The 15586-nt window shown below is 32.3% G+C and overlaps 1 protein-coding gene across 1 annotated transcript; it reads left to right on the forward strand.

Annotated features, from left to right (window-relative positions):
* The first annotated feature begins 12149 nt into the window (after positions 1–12149).
* On the forward strand, positions 12150–14779 carry LOC124311887. Its single transcript, XM_046776255.1, has 5 exons — positions 12150–12325; positions 12484–12673; positions 13495–13732; positions 13804–14532; positions 14601–14779. Exons 2-5 carry the CDS (start codon positions 12521–12523, stop codon positions 14777–14779), a joined length of 1299 nt encoding a protein of 432 aa, XP_046632211.1. The 5' UTR covers positions 12150–12325; positions 12484–12520.
* Positions 14780–15586: the final 807 nt, after the last annotated feature.

Here is a 15586-nt window from a genome sequence, read left to right on the forward strand (position 1 = left end):
TCAAAGTAGAAGCTTTGCCAAAGTAGAACTTTTGTCAAAGTAAAAGCTTTGCAAAAGTAGAACTTCTTTCAAAGTAGAACTTTATTCAAAGTAGAAGTTTTGCAACAGTATAACTTTAGAAAAAGTAGAAGATTTTCCAAAGTAGAACTTCGTTCAAAATAGAACTTTTGTCAAAGTAGAAGTTTTTCCACTGTAGAACTTTTGTCAAAGTAGAAGCTTATTGCCAAAGTAGAATTTCTTTCAAAGTAGAACATTTGCCAAAGTAGAACTTCTTTCAAAGTAGAACTTTTGTCAAAGTAGAAGTTTTGCAACAGTATAACTTTAGAAAAAGTAGAAGATTTGCCAAAGTAGAGCTTCTTTCAAAGTAGAAGTTTTTGCAATGTAGAACTTTTGTTAAAGTAGAATTTTTTTCAAAGAAGAACTTTTGTAAAATTAGAAGTTTTGCCACAGTATAACTTGTTTCAAAATAGTAGTTTTGTCAAAGTAGAATTTTTGCCAAAGTAGAACTTTTGTCAAAGTAGAAGCTTTGCAAAAGTAGAACTTCTTTCAAAGTAGAACTTTTTTCAAAGTAGAAGTTTTGCAACAGTATAACTTTAGAAAAAGTAGAAGATTTGCCAAAGTAGAACTTCTTTCAAAGGAGAACTTTTTTCAAAGTAGAAGTTTTACCACACTAGAACTTTTGTGAAAGTAGAACATTTGCCAAAGAAGAATATATTTCAAATTAGTAGTTTTGTCAAAGTAAAAGTTGTGCCACAGTAAAACTTTTGTCAAAGTAGAAGCTTTGCCAAGTAGAACTTCTTTCAAAGTTGAACTTTTTTCAAAGTTGAACTTTTATCAAAGTAGAAGTTTTGCCACAGTAGAACTATTGTCAAAGTAGAAGCTTTGCCAAAGTAGAACTTCTTTCAAAGTAGAACATTTGTCAAAGTAGAAGTTTTGCCACGGTAGAAATTTTTTCAAAGTAGAAGCTTTGCCAAAGTAGAACTTCTTTCAAAATACTACTTTTTTCTAAGTAGAAGTTTTGCCACCGTAGAACTATTGTCAAAGTAGAAGCTTTGCCAAAGTAGAATTCAAAGTAGAACTTTTGTCAAAGTATTAGCTTTGCCAAAGTAGAACTTTTTCAAAATACTACTTTTGTCAAAGTAGAAGTTTTGCCACAGTAGAACTTTTGTCAAAGTAGAAGCTTTGCAAAAGTAGAATTTCTTTCAAAGTAAAACTTTCTTCAAAGTATAAGTTTTGCCAGAGTAGATTTTTTGTCAAAGTAGAAGGTTTGCCAAAGTAGAATTTCTTTCAAAGTAGAAATTTTGTCAAATTAGATGTTTTGCCACAGTAGAACTTCTTTTAAAATAGTAGTTTTGTCAAAGTAGAAGTTTTGCAACAGTATAACTTTAGAAAAAGTAGAAGATTTTCCAAAGTAGAACTTCTTTCAAAGTAGCACTTTTGTCAAAGTAGAAGTTTTTCCAATGTAGAACTTTTGTCAAAGTAGAAGCTTTGCCAAAGTAGAACTTTTGTCAAATTAGAAGCTTTGCCAAAGTAGAACTTTTTTCAAAGTAGAACTTTTTTCAAAGTAGAAGTTTTACCACACTAGAACTTTTGTGAAAGTAGAACATTTGCCAAAGAAGAATAAATTTCAAAGTAGAAGTTTTGTCAAAGTAAAAGTTGTGCCACAGTAGAACTTTTTTCAAAGTAGAAGTTTTTCCACTGTAGAACTTTTGTCAAAGTAGAAGCTTATTGCCAAAGTAGAATTTCTTTCAAAGTAGAACTTTTGCCACGGTAGAACTTTTTTATAAGTAGAACATTTGCCAAAGTAGAACTTCTTTCAAAGTAGAACTTTTGTAAAATTAGAAGTTTTGCCACAGTAGAACTTGTTTCAAAATAGTAGTTTTGTCAAAGTATAATTTTTGCCAAAGTAGAACTTTTGTCAAAGTAGAAGCTTTGCAAAAGTAGAATTTCTTTCAAAGTAGAACTTTTTTCAAAATAGAAGTTTTGCAACAGTATAACTTTAGAAAAAGTAGAAGATTTGCAAAAGTAGAACTTCTTTCAAAGTAGAACTTCATTCAAAGTAGAACTTTTTTCAAAGTAGAAGTTTTGCAACAGTATAACTTTAGAAAAAGTAGAAGATTTGCCATAGTAGAACTTCTTTCAAAGTAGAACTTTTTTCAAAGTAGAAGTTTTACCACACTAGAACCTTTGTGAAAGTAGAACATTTGCCAAAGAAGAATATATTTCAAAGTAGAAGTTTTGTCAAAGTAAAAGTTGTGCCACAGTAGAACTTTTGTCAAAGTAGAAGCTTTGCCAAGTAGAACTTCTTTCAAAGTTGAACTTTTTTCAAAGTTGAACTTTTATCAAAGTAGAAGTTTTGCCACAGTAGAACTATTGTCAAAGTAGAAGCTTTGCCAAAGTAGAACTTTTGTCAAAGTAAAAGCTTTGCAAAAGTAGAACTTCTTTCAAAGTAGAACTTTATTCAAAGTAGAAGTTTTGCAACAGTATAACTTTAGAAAAAGTAGAAGATTTTCCAAAGTAGAACTTCGTTCAAAATAGAACTTTTGTCAAAGTAGAAGTTTTTCCACTGTAGAACTTTTGTCAAAGTAGAAGCTTATTGCCAAAGTAGAATTTCTTTCAAAGTAGAACTTTTGCCACAGTAGAACTTTTTTATAAGTAGAACATTTGCCAAAGTAGAACTTCTTTCAAAGTAGAACTTTTGTCAAAGTAGAAGTTTTGCAACAGCATAACTTTAGAAAAAGTAGAAGATTTGCCAAAGTAGAGCTTCTTTCAAAGTAGAAGTTTTTGCAATGTAGAACTTTTGTCAAAGTAGAATTTTTTTCAAAGTAGAACTTTTGTAAAATTAGAAGTTTTGCCACAGTATAACTTGTTTCAAAATAGTAGTTTTGTCAAAGTATAATTTTTGCCAAAGTAGAACTTTTGTCAAAGTAGAAGCTTTGCAAAAGTAGAATTTCTTTCAAAGTAGAACTTTTTTCAAAATAGAAGTTTTGCAACAGTATAACTTTAGAAAAAGTAGAAGATTTGCAAAAGTAGAACTTCTTTCAAAGTAGAACTTCTTTCAAAGTAGAACTTTTTTCAAAGTAGAAGTTTTGCAACAGTATAACTTTAGAAAAAGTAGAAGATTTGCCATAGTAGAACTTCTTTCAAAGTAGAACTTTTTTCAAAGTAGAAGTTTTACCACACTAGAACCTTTGTGAAAGTAGAACATTTGCCAAAGAAGAATATATTTCAAAGTAGAAGTTTTGTCAAAGTAAAAGTTGTGCCACAGTAGAACTTTGTCAAAGTAGAAGCTTTGCCAAGTAGAACTTCTTTCAAAATTGAACTTTTTTCAAAGTTGAACTTTTATCAAAGTAGAAGTTTTGCCACAGTAGAACTATTGTCAAAGTAGAAGCTTTGCCAAAGTAGAACTTTTGTCAAAGTAAAAGCTTTGCAAAAGTAGAACTTCTTTCAAAGTAGAACTTTATTCAAAGTAGAAGTTTTGCAACAGTATAACTTTAGAAAAAGTAGAAGATTTTCCAAAGTAGAACTTCGTTCAAAATAGAACTTTTGTCAAAGTAGAAGTTTTTCCACTGTAGAACTTTTGTCAAAGTAGAAGCTTATTGCCAAAGTAGAATTTCTTTCAAAGTAGAACATTTGCCAAAGTAGAACTTCTTTCAAAGTAGAACTTTTGTCAAAGTAGAAGTTTTGCAACAGTATAACTTTAGAAAAAGTAGAAGATTTGCCAAAGTAGAGCTTCTTTCAAAGTAGAAGTTTTTGCAATGTAGAACTTTTGTCAAAGTAGAATTTTTTTCAAAGTAGAACTTTTGTAAAATTAGAAGTTTTGCCACAGTATAACTTGTTTCAAAATAGTAGTTTTGTCAAAGTAGAATTTTTGCCAAAGTAGAACTTTTGTCAAAGTAGAAGCTTTGCAAAAGTAGAACTTCTTTCAAAGTAGAACTTTTTTCAAAGTAGAAGTTTTGCAACAGTATAACTTTAGAAAAAGTAGAAGATTTGCCAAAGTAGAACTTCTTTCAAAGTAGAACTTTTTTCAAAGTAGAAGTTTTACCACATTAGAACTTTTGTGAAAGTAGAACTTTTGCCAAAGAAGAATATATTTCAAATTAGAAGTTTTGTCGAAGTAAAAGTTGTGCCACAGTAGAACTTTTGTCAAAGTAGAAGCTTTGCAAAGTAGAACTTCTTTCAAAGTTGAACTTTTTTCAAAGTTGAACTTTTTTCAAAGTTGAACTTTTATCAAAGTAGAAGTTTTCCAACTGTAGAAATTTTTTCAAAGTAGAAGCTTTGCCAAAGTAGAACTTCTTTCAAAGTAGAACTTTTTTCAAAGTAGATGTTTTACCACACTAGAACATTTGTGAAAGTAGAACATTTGCCAAAGAAGAATATATTTCAAAGTAGAACTTTTGTCAAAGTAGAAGTTTTGCCACGGTAGAAATTTTTTCAAAGTAGAAGCTTTGCCAAAGTAGAACTTTTTTCAAAATACTACTTTTGTCAAAGTAGAAGTTTTGCCACAGTAGAACTTTTGTCAAAGTAGAAGCTTTGCAAAAGTAGAATTTCTTTCAAAGTAAAACTTTCTTCAAAGTATAAGTTTTTCCACAGTAGATTTTTTGTCAAAGTAGAAGGTTTGCCAAAGTAGAATTTCTTTCAAAGTAGAACTTTTGTCAAATTAGATGTTTTGCCACAGTAGAACTTCTTTTAAAATAGTAGTTTTGTAAAAGTAGAAGTTTTGCCAAAGTAGAACATTTGTCAAAGTAGAATTTTTGTCAAAGTAGAAGTTTTGCAACAGTATAACTTTAGAAAAAGTAGAAGATTTGCCAAAGTAGAACTTCTTTCAAAGTAGCACTTTTGTCAAAGTAGAAGTTTTTCCAATGTAGAACTTTTGTCAAAGTAGAAGCTTTGCCAAAGTAGAACTTTTGTCAAATTAGAAGCTTTGCCAAAGTAGAACTTTTTTCAAAGTAGAACTTTTTTCAAAGTAGAAGTTTTACCACACTAGAACTTTTGTGAAAGTAGAACATTTGCCAAAGAAGAATAAATTTCAAAGTAGAAGTTTTGTCAAAGTAAAAGTTGTGCCACAGTAGAACTTTTTTCAAAGTAGAAGTTTTTCCACTGTAGAACTTTTGTCAAAGTAGAAGCTTATTGCCAAAGTAGAATTTCTTTCAAAGTAGAACTTTTGCCACAGTAGAACTTTTTTATAAGTAGAACATTTGCCAAAGTAGAACTTCTTTCAAAGTAGAACTTTTGTCAAAGTAGAAGTTTTGCAACAGTATAACTTTAGAAAAAGTAGAAGATTTGCCAAAGTAGAACTTCTTTCAAAGTAGCACTTTTGTCAAAGTAGAAGTTTTTCCAATGTAGAACTTTTGTCAAAGTAGAATTTTTTTCAAAGTAGAACTTTTGTAAAATTAGAAGTTTTTCCACAGTAGAACTTCTTTCAAAGTAGAACTTTTGTCAAAGTAGAAGCTTTGCAAAAGTAGAACTTCTTTCAAAGTAGAACTTTTTTCAAAGTAGAAGTTTTGCAACAGTATAACTTTAGAAAAAGTAGAAGATTTGCCAAAGTAGATCTTCTTTCAAAGGAGAACTTTTTTCAAAGTAGAAGTTTTACCACACTAGAACTTTTGTGAAAGTAGAACATTTGCCAAAGAAGAATATATTTCAAATTAGAAGTTTTTTCAAAGTAAAAGTTGTGCCACAGTAGAACTTTTGTCAAAGTAGAAGTTTTGCCACGGTAGAAATTTTTTCAAAGTAGAAGCTTTGCCAAAGTAGCACTTCTTTCAAAATAGTACTTTTTTCTAAGTAGAAGTTTTGCCACAGTAGAACTATTGTCAAAGTAGAAGCTTTGCCAAAGTAGAATTCAAAGTAGAACTTTTGTCAAAGTAGAAGTTTTGCCACAGTAAAACTTTTTTCAAAGTAGAAGCTTTGCCAAAGTAGAACTTTTTCAAAATACTACTTTTGTCAAAGTAGAAGTTTTGCCACAGTAGAACTTTTGTCAAAGTAGAAGCTTTGCAAAAGTGGAATTTCTTTCAAAGTAAAACTTTCTTCAAAGTATAAGTTTTGCCAGAGTAGATTTTTTGTCAAAGTAGATGCTTTGCCAAAGTAGAATTTCTTTGAAAGTAAAACTTTTGTAAAATTAGAAGTTTTGCCACAGTAGAACTTGTTTCAAAATAGTAGTTTTGTCAAAGTAGAATTTTTGCCAAAGTAGATCTTTTGTCAAAGTAGAAGCTTTGCAAAAGTAGAACTTCTTTCAAAGTAGAACTTTTTTCAAAGTAGAAGTTTTTCCACTGTAGAACTTTTGTCAAAGTAGAAGCTTTGCCAAAGTAGAACTTTTGTAAAATTAGAAGCTTTGCCAAAGTAGAACTTCTTTCAAAGTAGAACTTTTTTCAAAGTAGAAGTTTTACCACACTAGAACTTTTGTGAAAGTAGAACATTTGCCAAAGAAGAATATATTTCAAAGTAGAAGTTTTGTCAAAGTAAAAGTTGTGCTACAGTAGAACTTTTGTCAAAGTAGAAGCTTTGCCAAGTAGAACTTCTTTCAAAGTTAAACTTTTTTCAAAGTTGAACTTTTATCAAAGTAGAAGTTTTGCCACAGTAGAACTATTGTCAAAGTAGAAGCTTTGCCAAAGTAGAACTTTTGTCAAATTAGAAGCTTTGCCAAAGTAAAACTTCTTTCAAAGTAGAACTTTTTTCAAAGTAGAAGTTTTACCACACTAGAACTTTTGTGAAAGTAGAACATTTGCCAAAGAAGAATATATTTAAAATTAGAAGTTTTGTCAAAGTAAAAGTTGTGCCACAGTAGAACTTTTGTCAAAGTAGAAGTTTTGCCACGGTAGAACTTTTTTCAAAGTAGAAGCTTTGCCAAATTAGAACTTTTTCCAAATACTACTTTTGTCAAAGTAGAAGTTTTGCCACAGTAGAACTTTTGTCAAAGTAGAAGCTTTGCAAAAGTGGAATTTCTTTCAAAGTAAAACTTTCTTCAAAGTATAAGTTTTGCCAGAGTAGATTTTTTGTCAGAGTAGAAGGTTTGCCAAAGTAGAATTTCTTTCAAAGTAGAACTTTTTTCAAATTAGATGTTTTGCCACAGTAGAACTTCTTTAAAAATCGTAGTTTTGTAAAAGTAGAAGTTTTGCCAAAGTAGAACTTCTTTCAAAGTAGCACTTTTGTCAAAGTAGAAGTTTTTCCAATGTAGAACTTTTGTCAAAGTAGATGCTTTGTCAAAGTAGAATTTCTTTCAAAGTAAAACTTTTGTAAAATTAGAAGTTTTGCCACAGTAGAACTTGTTTCAAAATAGTAGTTTTGTCAAAGTAGAATTTTTGCCAAAGTAGATCTTTTGTCAAAGTAGAAGCTTTGCCAAGTAGAACTTCTTTCAAAGTTAAACTTTTTTCAAAGTTGAACTTTTATCAAAGTAGAAGTTTTGCCACAGTAGAACTATTGTCAAAGTAGAAGCTTTGCCAAAGTAGAACTTTTGTCAAATTACAAGCTTTGCCAAAGTAAAACTTCTTTCAAAGTAGAACTTTTTTCAAAGTAGAACTTTTTTCAAAGTAGAAGTTTTGCAACAGTATAACTTTAGAAAAAGTAGAATATTTGCCAAATTAGAACTTCTTTCAAAGTAGAACTTTTTTCAAAGTAGAAGTTTTTCCACTGTAGAACTTTTGTCAAAGTAGAAGCTTTGCAAAAGTAGAACTTTTGTCAAATTAGAAGCTTTGCCAAAGTAGAACTTCTTTCAAAGTAGAACTTTTTTCAAAGTAGAAGTTTTACCACACTAGAACTTTTGTGAAAGTAGAACATTTGCCAAAGAAGAATAAATTTCAAAGTAGAAGTTTTGTCAAAGTAAAATTTGTGCCACAGTAGAACTTTTGTCAAAGTAGAAGCTTTGCCAAGTAGAACTTCTTTCAAAGTTGAACTTTTTTCAAAGTTGAACTTTTATCAAAGTAGAAGTTTTGCCACAGTAGAACTATTGTCAAAGTAGAAGCTATGCCAAAGTAGAACTTCTTTCATGATGTTTTGCCACAGTAGAACTTCTTTCAAAATAGTAGTTTTGTCAAAGTAGAAGCTTTGCCAAAGTAGAACTTTTGTCAAAGTAGAAGCTTTGCAAAAGTAGAATTTCTTTCAAAGTAGAACTTTATTCAAAGTAGAAGTTTTGCAACAGTATAACTTTAGAAAAAGTAGAAGATTTGCCAAAGTAGAACTTCTTTCAAAGTAGAACTTTTGTCAAAGTAGAAGTTTTGCCACAGTAGAACTTGTTTCAAAATAGTAGTTTTGTCAAAGTAAAAGTTTTGCCACACTAGAACTATTGTCAAAGTAGAAGCTTTGCCAAAGTAGAACTTCTTTCAAAGTAGAACTTTTGTCAAAGTAGAAGTTTTGCCACGGTAGAACTTTTGTCAAAGTAGAAGCTTTGCAAAAGTAGAATTTCTTTCAAAGTAAAACTTTCTTCAAAGTATAAGTTTTGCCAGAGTAGATTTTTTGTCAAAGTAGAAGGTTTGCCAAAGTAGAATTTCTTTCAAAGTAGAAATTTTGTCAAATTAGATGTTTTGCCACAGTAGAACTTCTTTTAAAATAGTAGTTTTGTAAAAGTAGAAGTTTTGCCAAAGTAGAACTTTTGTCAAAGTAGAATTTTTGTCAAAGTAGAAGTTTTGCAACAGTATAACTTTAGAAAAAGTAGAAGATTTGCCAAAGTAGAACTTCTTTCAAAGTAGCACTTTTGTCAAAGTAGAAGTTTTTCCAATGTAGAACTTTTGTCAAAGTAGAAGCTTTGCCAAAGTAGAACTTTTGTCAAATTAGAAGCTTTGCCAAAGTAGAACTTTTTTCAAAGTAGAACTTTTTTCAAAGTAGAAGTTTTACCACACTAGAACTTTTGTGAAAGTAGAACATTTGCCAAAGAAGAATAAATTTCAAAGTAGAAGTTTTGTCAAAGTAAAAGTTGTGCCACAGTAGAACTTTTTTCAAAGTAGAAGTTTTTCCACTGTAGAACTTTTGTCAAAGTAGAAGCTTATTGCCAAAGTAGAATTTCTTTCAAAGTAGAACTTTTGCCACAGTAGAACTTTTTTATAAGTAGAACATTTGCCAAAGTAGAACTTCTTTCAAAGTAGAACTTTTGTCAAAGTAGAAGTTTTGCAACAGTATAACTTTAGAAAAAGTAGAAGATTTGCCAAAGTAGAACTTCTTTCAAAGTAGCACTTTTGTCAAAGTAGAAGTTTTTCCAATGTAGAACTTTTGTCAAAGTAGAATTTTTTTCAAAGTAGAACTTTTGTAAAATTAGAAGTTTTTCCACAGTAGAACTTCTTTCAAAGTAGAACTTTTGTCAAAGTAGAAGCTTTGCAAAAGTAGAACTTCTTTCAAAGTAGAACTTTTTTCAAAGTAGAAGTTTTGCAACAGTATAACTTTAGAAAAAGTAGAAGATTTGCCAAAGTAGATCTTCTTTCAAAGGAGAACTTTTTTCAAAGTAGAAGTTTTACCACACTAGAACTTTTGTGAAAGTAGAACATTTGCCAAAGAAGAATATATTTCAAATTAGAAGTTTTTTCAAAGTAAAAGTTGTGCCACAGTAGAACTTTTGTCAAAGTAGAAGTTTTGCCACGGTAGAAATTTTTTCAAAGTAGAAGCTTTGCCAAAGTAGCACTTCTTTCAAAATAGTACTTTTTTCTAAGTAGAAGTTTTGCCACAGTAGAACTATTGTCAAAGTAGAAGCTTTGCCAAAGTAGAATTCAAAGTAGAACTTTTGTCAAAGTAGAAGTTTTGCCACAGTAAAACTTTTTTCAAAGTAGAAGCTTTGCCAAAGTAGAACTTTTTCAAAATACTACTTTTGTCAAAGTAGAAGTTTTGCCACAGTAGAACTTTTGTCAAAGTAGAAGCTTTGCAAAAGTGGAATTTCTTTCAAAGTAAAACTTTCTTCAAAGTATAAGTTTTGCCAGAGTAGATTTTTTGTCAAAGTAGATGCTTTGCCAAAGTAGAATTTCTTTGAAAGTAAAACTTTTGTAAAATTAGAAGTTTTGCCACAGTAGAACTTGTTTCAAAATAGTAGTTTTGTCAAAGTAGAATTTTTGCCAAAGTAGATCTTTTGTCAAAGTAGAAGCTTTGCAAAAGTAGAACTTCTTTCAAAGTAGAACTTTTTTCAAAGTAGAAGTTTTTCCACTGTAGAACTTTTGTCAAAGTAGAAGCTTTGCCAAAGTAGAACTTTTGTAAAATTAGAAGCTTTGCCAAAGTAGAACTTCTTTCAAAGTAGAACTTTTTTCAAAGTAGAAGTTTTACCACACTAGAACTTTTGTGAAAGTAGAACATTTGCCAAAGAAGAATATATTTCAAAGTAGAAGTTTTGTCAAAGTAAAAGTTGTGCTACAGTAGAACTTTTGTCAAAGTAGAAGCTTTGCCAAGTAGAACTTCTTTCAAAGTTAAACTTTTTTCAAAGTTGAACTTTTATCAAAGTAGAAGTTTTGCCACAGTAGAACTATTGTCAAAGTAGAAGCTTTGCCAAAGTAGAACTTTTGTCAAATTAGAAGCTTTGCCAAAGTAAAACTTCTTTCAAAGTAGAACTTTTTTCAAAGTAGAAGTTTTACCACACTAGAACTTTTGTGAAAGTAGAACATTTGCCAAAGAAGAATATATTTAAAATTAGAAGTTTTGTCAAAGTAAAAGTTGTGCCACAGTAGAACTTTTGTCAAAGTAGAAGTTTTGCCACGGTAGAACTTTTGTCAAAGTAGAAGCTTTGCAAAAGTGGAATTTCTTTCAAAGTAAAACTTTCTTCAAAGTATAAGTTTTGCCAGAGTAGATTTTTTGTCAGAGTAGAAGGTTTGCCAAAGTAGAATTTCTTTCAAAGTAGAACTTTTTTCAAATTAGATGTTTTGCCACAGTAGAACTTCTTTAAAAATCGTAGTTTTGTAAAAGTAGAAGTTTTGCCAAAGTAGAACTTCTTTCAAAGTAGCACTTTTGTCAAAGTAGAAGTTTTTCCAATGTAGAACTTTTGTCAAAGTAGATGCTTTGTCAAAGTAGAATTTCTTTCAAAGTAAAACTTTTGTAAAATTAGAAGTTTTGCCACAGTAGAACTTGTTTCAAAATAGTAGTTTTGTCAAAGTAGAATTTTTGCCAAAGTAGATCTTTTGTCAAAGTAGAAGCTTTGCCAAGTAGAACTTCTTTCAAAGTTCAACTTTTTTCAAAGTTGAACTTTTATCAAAGTAGAAGTTTTGCCACAGTAGAACTATTGTCAAAGTAGAAGCTTTGCCAAAGTAGAACTTTTGTCAAATTACAAGCTTTGCCAAAGTAAAACTTCTTTCAAAGTAGAACTTTTTTCAAAGTAGAACTTTTTTCAAAGTAGAAGTTTTGCAACAGTATAACTTTAGAAAAAGTAGAATATTTGCCAAATTAGAACTTCTTTCAAAGTAGAACTTTTTTCAAAGTAGAAGTTTTTCCACTGTAGAACTTTTGTCAAAGTAGAAGCTTTGCAAAAGTAGAACTTTTGTCAAATTAGAAGCTTTGCCAAAGTAGAACTTCTTTCAAAGTAGAACTTTTTTCAAAGTAGAAGTTTTACCACACTAGAACTTTTGTGAAAGTAGAACATTTGCCAAAGAAGAATAAATTTCAAAGTAGAAGTTTTGTCAAAGTAAAATTTGTGCCACAGTAGAACTTTTGTCAAAGTAGAAGCTTTGCCAAGTAGAACTTCTTTCAAAGTTGAACTTTTTTCAAAGTTGAACTTTTATCAAAGTAGAAGTTTTGCCACAGTAGAACTATTGTCAAAGTAGAAGCTATGCCAAAGTAGAACTTCTTTCATGATGTTTTGCCACAGTAGAACTTCTTTCAAAATAGTAGTTTTGTCAAAGTAGAAGCTTTGCCAAAGTAGAACTTTTGTCAAAGTAGAAGCTTTGCAAAAGTAGAATTTCTTTCAAAGTAGAACTTTATTCAAAGTAGAAGTTTTGCAACAGTATAACTTTAGAAAAAGTAGAAGATTTGCCAAAGTAGAACTTCTTTCAAAGTAGAACTTTTGTCAAAGTAGAAGTTTTGCCACAGTAGAACTTGTTTCAAAATAGTAGTTTTGTCAAAGTAAAAGTTTTGCCACACTAGAACTATTGTCAAAGTAGAAGCTTTGCCAAAGTAGAACTTCTTTCAAAGTAGAACTTTTGTCAAAGTAGAAGTTTTGCCACAGTAGAACTTTTTTCAAAGTAGAAGCTTTGCCAAAGTAGAACTTGTTGCGGATCAATCTCATACTTCGCGCCAGAAGTTTAGTTACGGCTCTCACCCCTTTAGAAAGAGGCTGTACAAACGCCCAAGGGGGGTTTCTGTTTAGCCTCTCCATCTGTCTTCTTGATTCCTTTCCTGTCAGTGTCGAGCTTCTTCTTATAATATCTGTGGTGTGAGTATCAAGTGTTCTGGTTAAAGTATTTCTATGTATTTAACTAATCTCATGCCATGTTATATTACCATGTGTGTATTGAGTCGATGCCATGCCATGACAATATAAAAGGGACTTGAAAACTAAATTCGTGCTTCGATTTTATTGAATTCTAACAGGTTATGGGACCCTATCGACTCTGCTAACTAAGCAAGCATGGCAAATCATGAAGGAAATGGGAATAATCTAATATTCCAAGCCAAATTTAATGGAACAAGATTTTCACAATGGAAGTTTGGAGCCCTTATCATGGCTCGAGCCAAGAAGCTGGTGGGAATCATAGAAGGAACGGAACAAAAACCAGTTGAGGTAACAAAACTCTTGCTCGTGTTTTTTAAAAATTTATGGCAGACATGTTACAAATAGAGAAGTCAGAAGAAAAATGCATGAGCTGGAACACACAGTGTGAAATGGTGATTGAACCAGCACCACCATACATTTTTTTTACGACTGAATGTATTTGTTAGTAAAAGTGAAATAAGTCTACCCAAGCAGAGGTGATTGTAGTAATCTTTTGTAAATTTAAAACGGCACCCAAAGGAGAGGTGATTGCAGTAAACTTTGAAAAACCAAATTTCACACAAGTAGAGGTGACTGTAGTAAATTTTGTTACACCCAAGTAGAGGTGATTGTAGTAAATTTTGTTACACCCAAGTAGAGGTGATTGTAGTAGATTTTGAAAATTAAATGGCACCCAAGTAGAGGTGAGTACAGTAAAACTTTGAAAACCAAATTTCACCCAAGTAGAGGTGATTGTAGTAAATTTTGTAACACCCAAGTAGAGGTGATTGTAGTAAATTTTTAAAATTAAATGGCACCCAAGTAGAGGTGAGTACAGTAAAACTTTGAAAACCAAATTTCACCCAAGAAGAGGTGATTGTAGTAAATTTTGTTACACCCAAGTAGAGGTGATTGAAGTAAATTTTTGTAAACTAAATGGCACCCAAGTAGAGGTGAATGCAGTAAAACTTTGAAAACTAAATTTTACCCAAGCAGAGGTAGTAGTAGTAAAATTTAGTTACACCCAAGTAGAGGTAATTGTGGCATAGTAAACTGAATTGAATATAGCAAACTAAGTTATACCCGTACAGAGGTGTTGTAGTAAACCTCTTTTGTTGTCTTTTATTCAGGAATATGATGAAGAAGGGAAATTGAAAAACGGAAGGAAAATCAACACGTGGATTGAGAGAGATGCCATGGCTGCTGGGCTTATTTACGGAAGCCTAGAACCCGAGTATCAGACGTCAGTCGGAGGATCAGTTGACGCGGCTGACATGTGGAAAATACTTAATCAAGAGCACGCACAAGTGGCAGCAGCCAACTCAAATCAATTGACAGCGAAGTTTTTCCAGTACATCATGAATCCTGGTAATAATAACCAAAAATCAACAACAATGAAGTATAGTTTTTTTTTTGAAAGGCAATTTATTATTTGACAGAGCATAGTGTATCGGCACACATCAACACTATAAAGCAGATGGCAGATGAATTGAGTAATGTGGGAGCTCCAGTATCAGATGAACAAATTGAAGATCGTATTCTGTCTACTCTACCACCAAGTTTTCATGGCGCTAGAGCAGCATGGGAAACTCTACCGTCTGGAGAGCACAGAAATCTCATTCGACTGACTGCAAGAATGGTGCTTGAAGAAACCAGAAACAAAGCTTTACCAGGAGGTGGAATAAATCCGGCTGATGTGGCATTCTTTGCTTCACACCCGAGCAAGATACAGAAATCAACTGATGAAAATACTGAAACTGCATTTGCAGCCCATGGTGATTACAGAGGAGGCTATCGTGGAAGAGGATATCGAGGAAGAGGCTATCGTGGAAATGGTGGCGAAAGAGGAAGTGGCGGATACAGAGGTTACGGACGAGGAGAAGGACATCGCAGCAATGGAGGTCACCGAGGAGATTATCAAGGAGGAAGAGGCCACCATCAAGGATCTAAACCACAATTTGGTCCATATGATTGCTACGAATGTGGAAAACCGGGTCATCTAGCACGCAATTGCTACAACAAAAAGCAGGGAGAGCAGAGAAATGCACGCCAAGTGAAATTTGACAACAATCGCAAATTCAACGGAGGTGGAGGAGACAACGACATCCATCATCCAGCATCCAACCTGCTTTCATCATACTGTTTCTTGTCAAAGAATGAAACGACTGGTATGCAGACTCAGGCGCCACACACCATATGACGGAACGAAAATATTTCTTCTCTTCACTAAAATCAGTTGACCCAGGATCCTGGAAAGTACATGGAATTGGTTCCATCAAGCTGGATGTACTAGGAGTAGGAGACATCGAAATAGAATCGTACGTGGACGGAAAAAGAATAATTGGCAAGCTGAACGACGTGTTATTTGTTCCAGAACTTGGAGCCAATCTTTTCTCGCTTGGATCGTGGATTTAAGGCGAATTTCACTGACAATATCGTGCTCATCATAGATAAGAAGACAAACACTCCTGTGCTGGAAGGAAGAAAGTTAGGCAAGTCATTGTACCACATGAAGTTTACAGCAGTCATCCAGAGCCAAAAACCGCCAACAATTGAATCAGCAGCAGCAAGTGTCAAGTCAACATTCTCAATCGCTCGATGGCATAGAAGATTCGGCCACGCATGCAATAAAACAGTTAGAAAAATGGCGAGACTCGGAGCAGTGAATGGTTTGAAACTGAACAAAGAAGATGAAGAGGAAGACGACATCTGTGAAGGTTGCATATTTGGAGCAATGAAGAGATCACCATTTAAGGCAAGTAACAATCGAGCTACTGAAGTGGGAGAATTGATTCATACTGATGTTGGATTTGTCAATGTTTCTACTCCAAAGGGAGAAACCTGCTTCGTAATTTTTAAAGATGATTACAGCGGATTCACTAAAGTCTATTTATTGAAGAAAAAGGGAGAAGCAGCTGAAAAATCTGAAATTTTTGTGGCATGGCTAGAACGACAAACAGGCAAGAAAGTAAAGAAATTCAGATCGGACGGAGGAATCGAGTACCTGAAGAATAGAGAATTTCGTGAGAAAAATGGAATTATCCAACAAACTTCAAACAGGTACACTCCACAAGAAAACTCGAGAAGTGAAAGAGAAATGAGAAGAACCATGGAACCAACACGAAAAATTATCCATATGAGAGAAGTCCAGTCAGAGTCAAGCCTGATAAAGAAAGAAAGCAGAAGAGTCCTGGAATTATGGGGAGAGTTTCTACTCAGCAC

Source organism: Daphnia pulicaria, chromosome 8 (assembly GCF_021234035.1).
Source record: "Daphnia pulicaria isolate SC F1-1A chromosome 8, SC_F0-13Bv2, whole genome shotgun sequence".
Lineage (NCBI taxonomy): Eukaryota > Metazoa > Arthropoda > Branchiopoda > Diplostraca > Daphniidae > Daphnia > Daphnia pulicaria.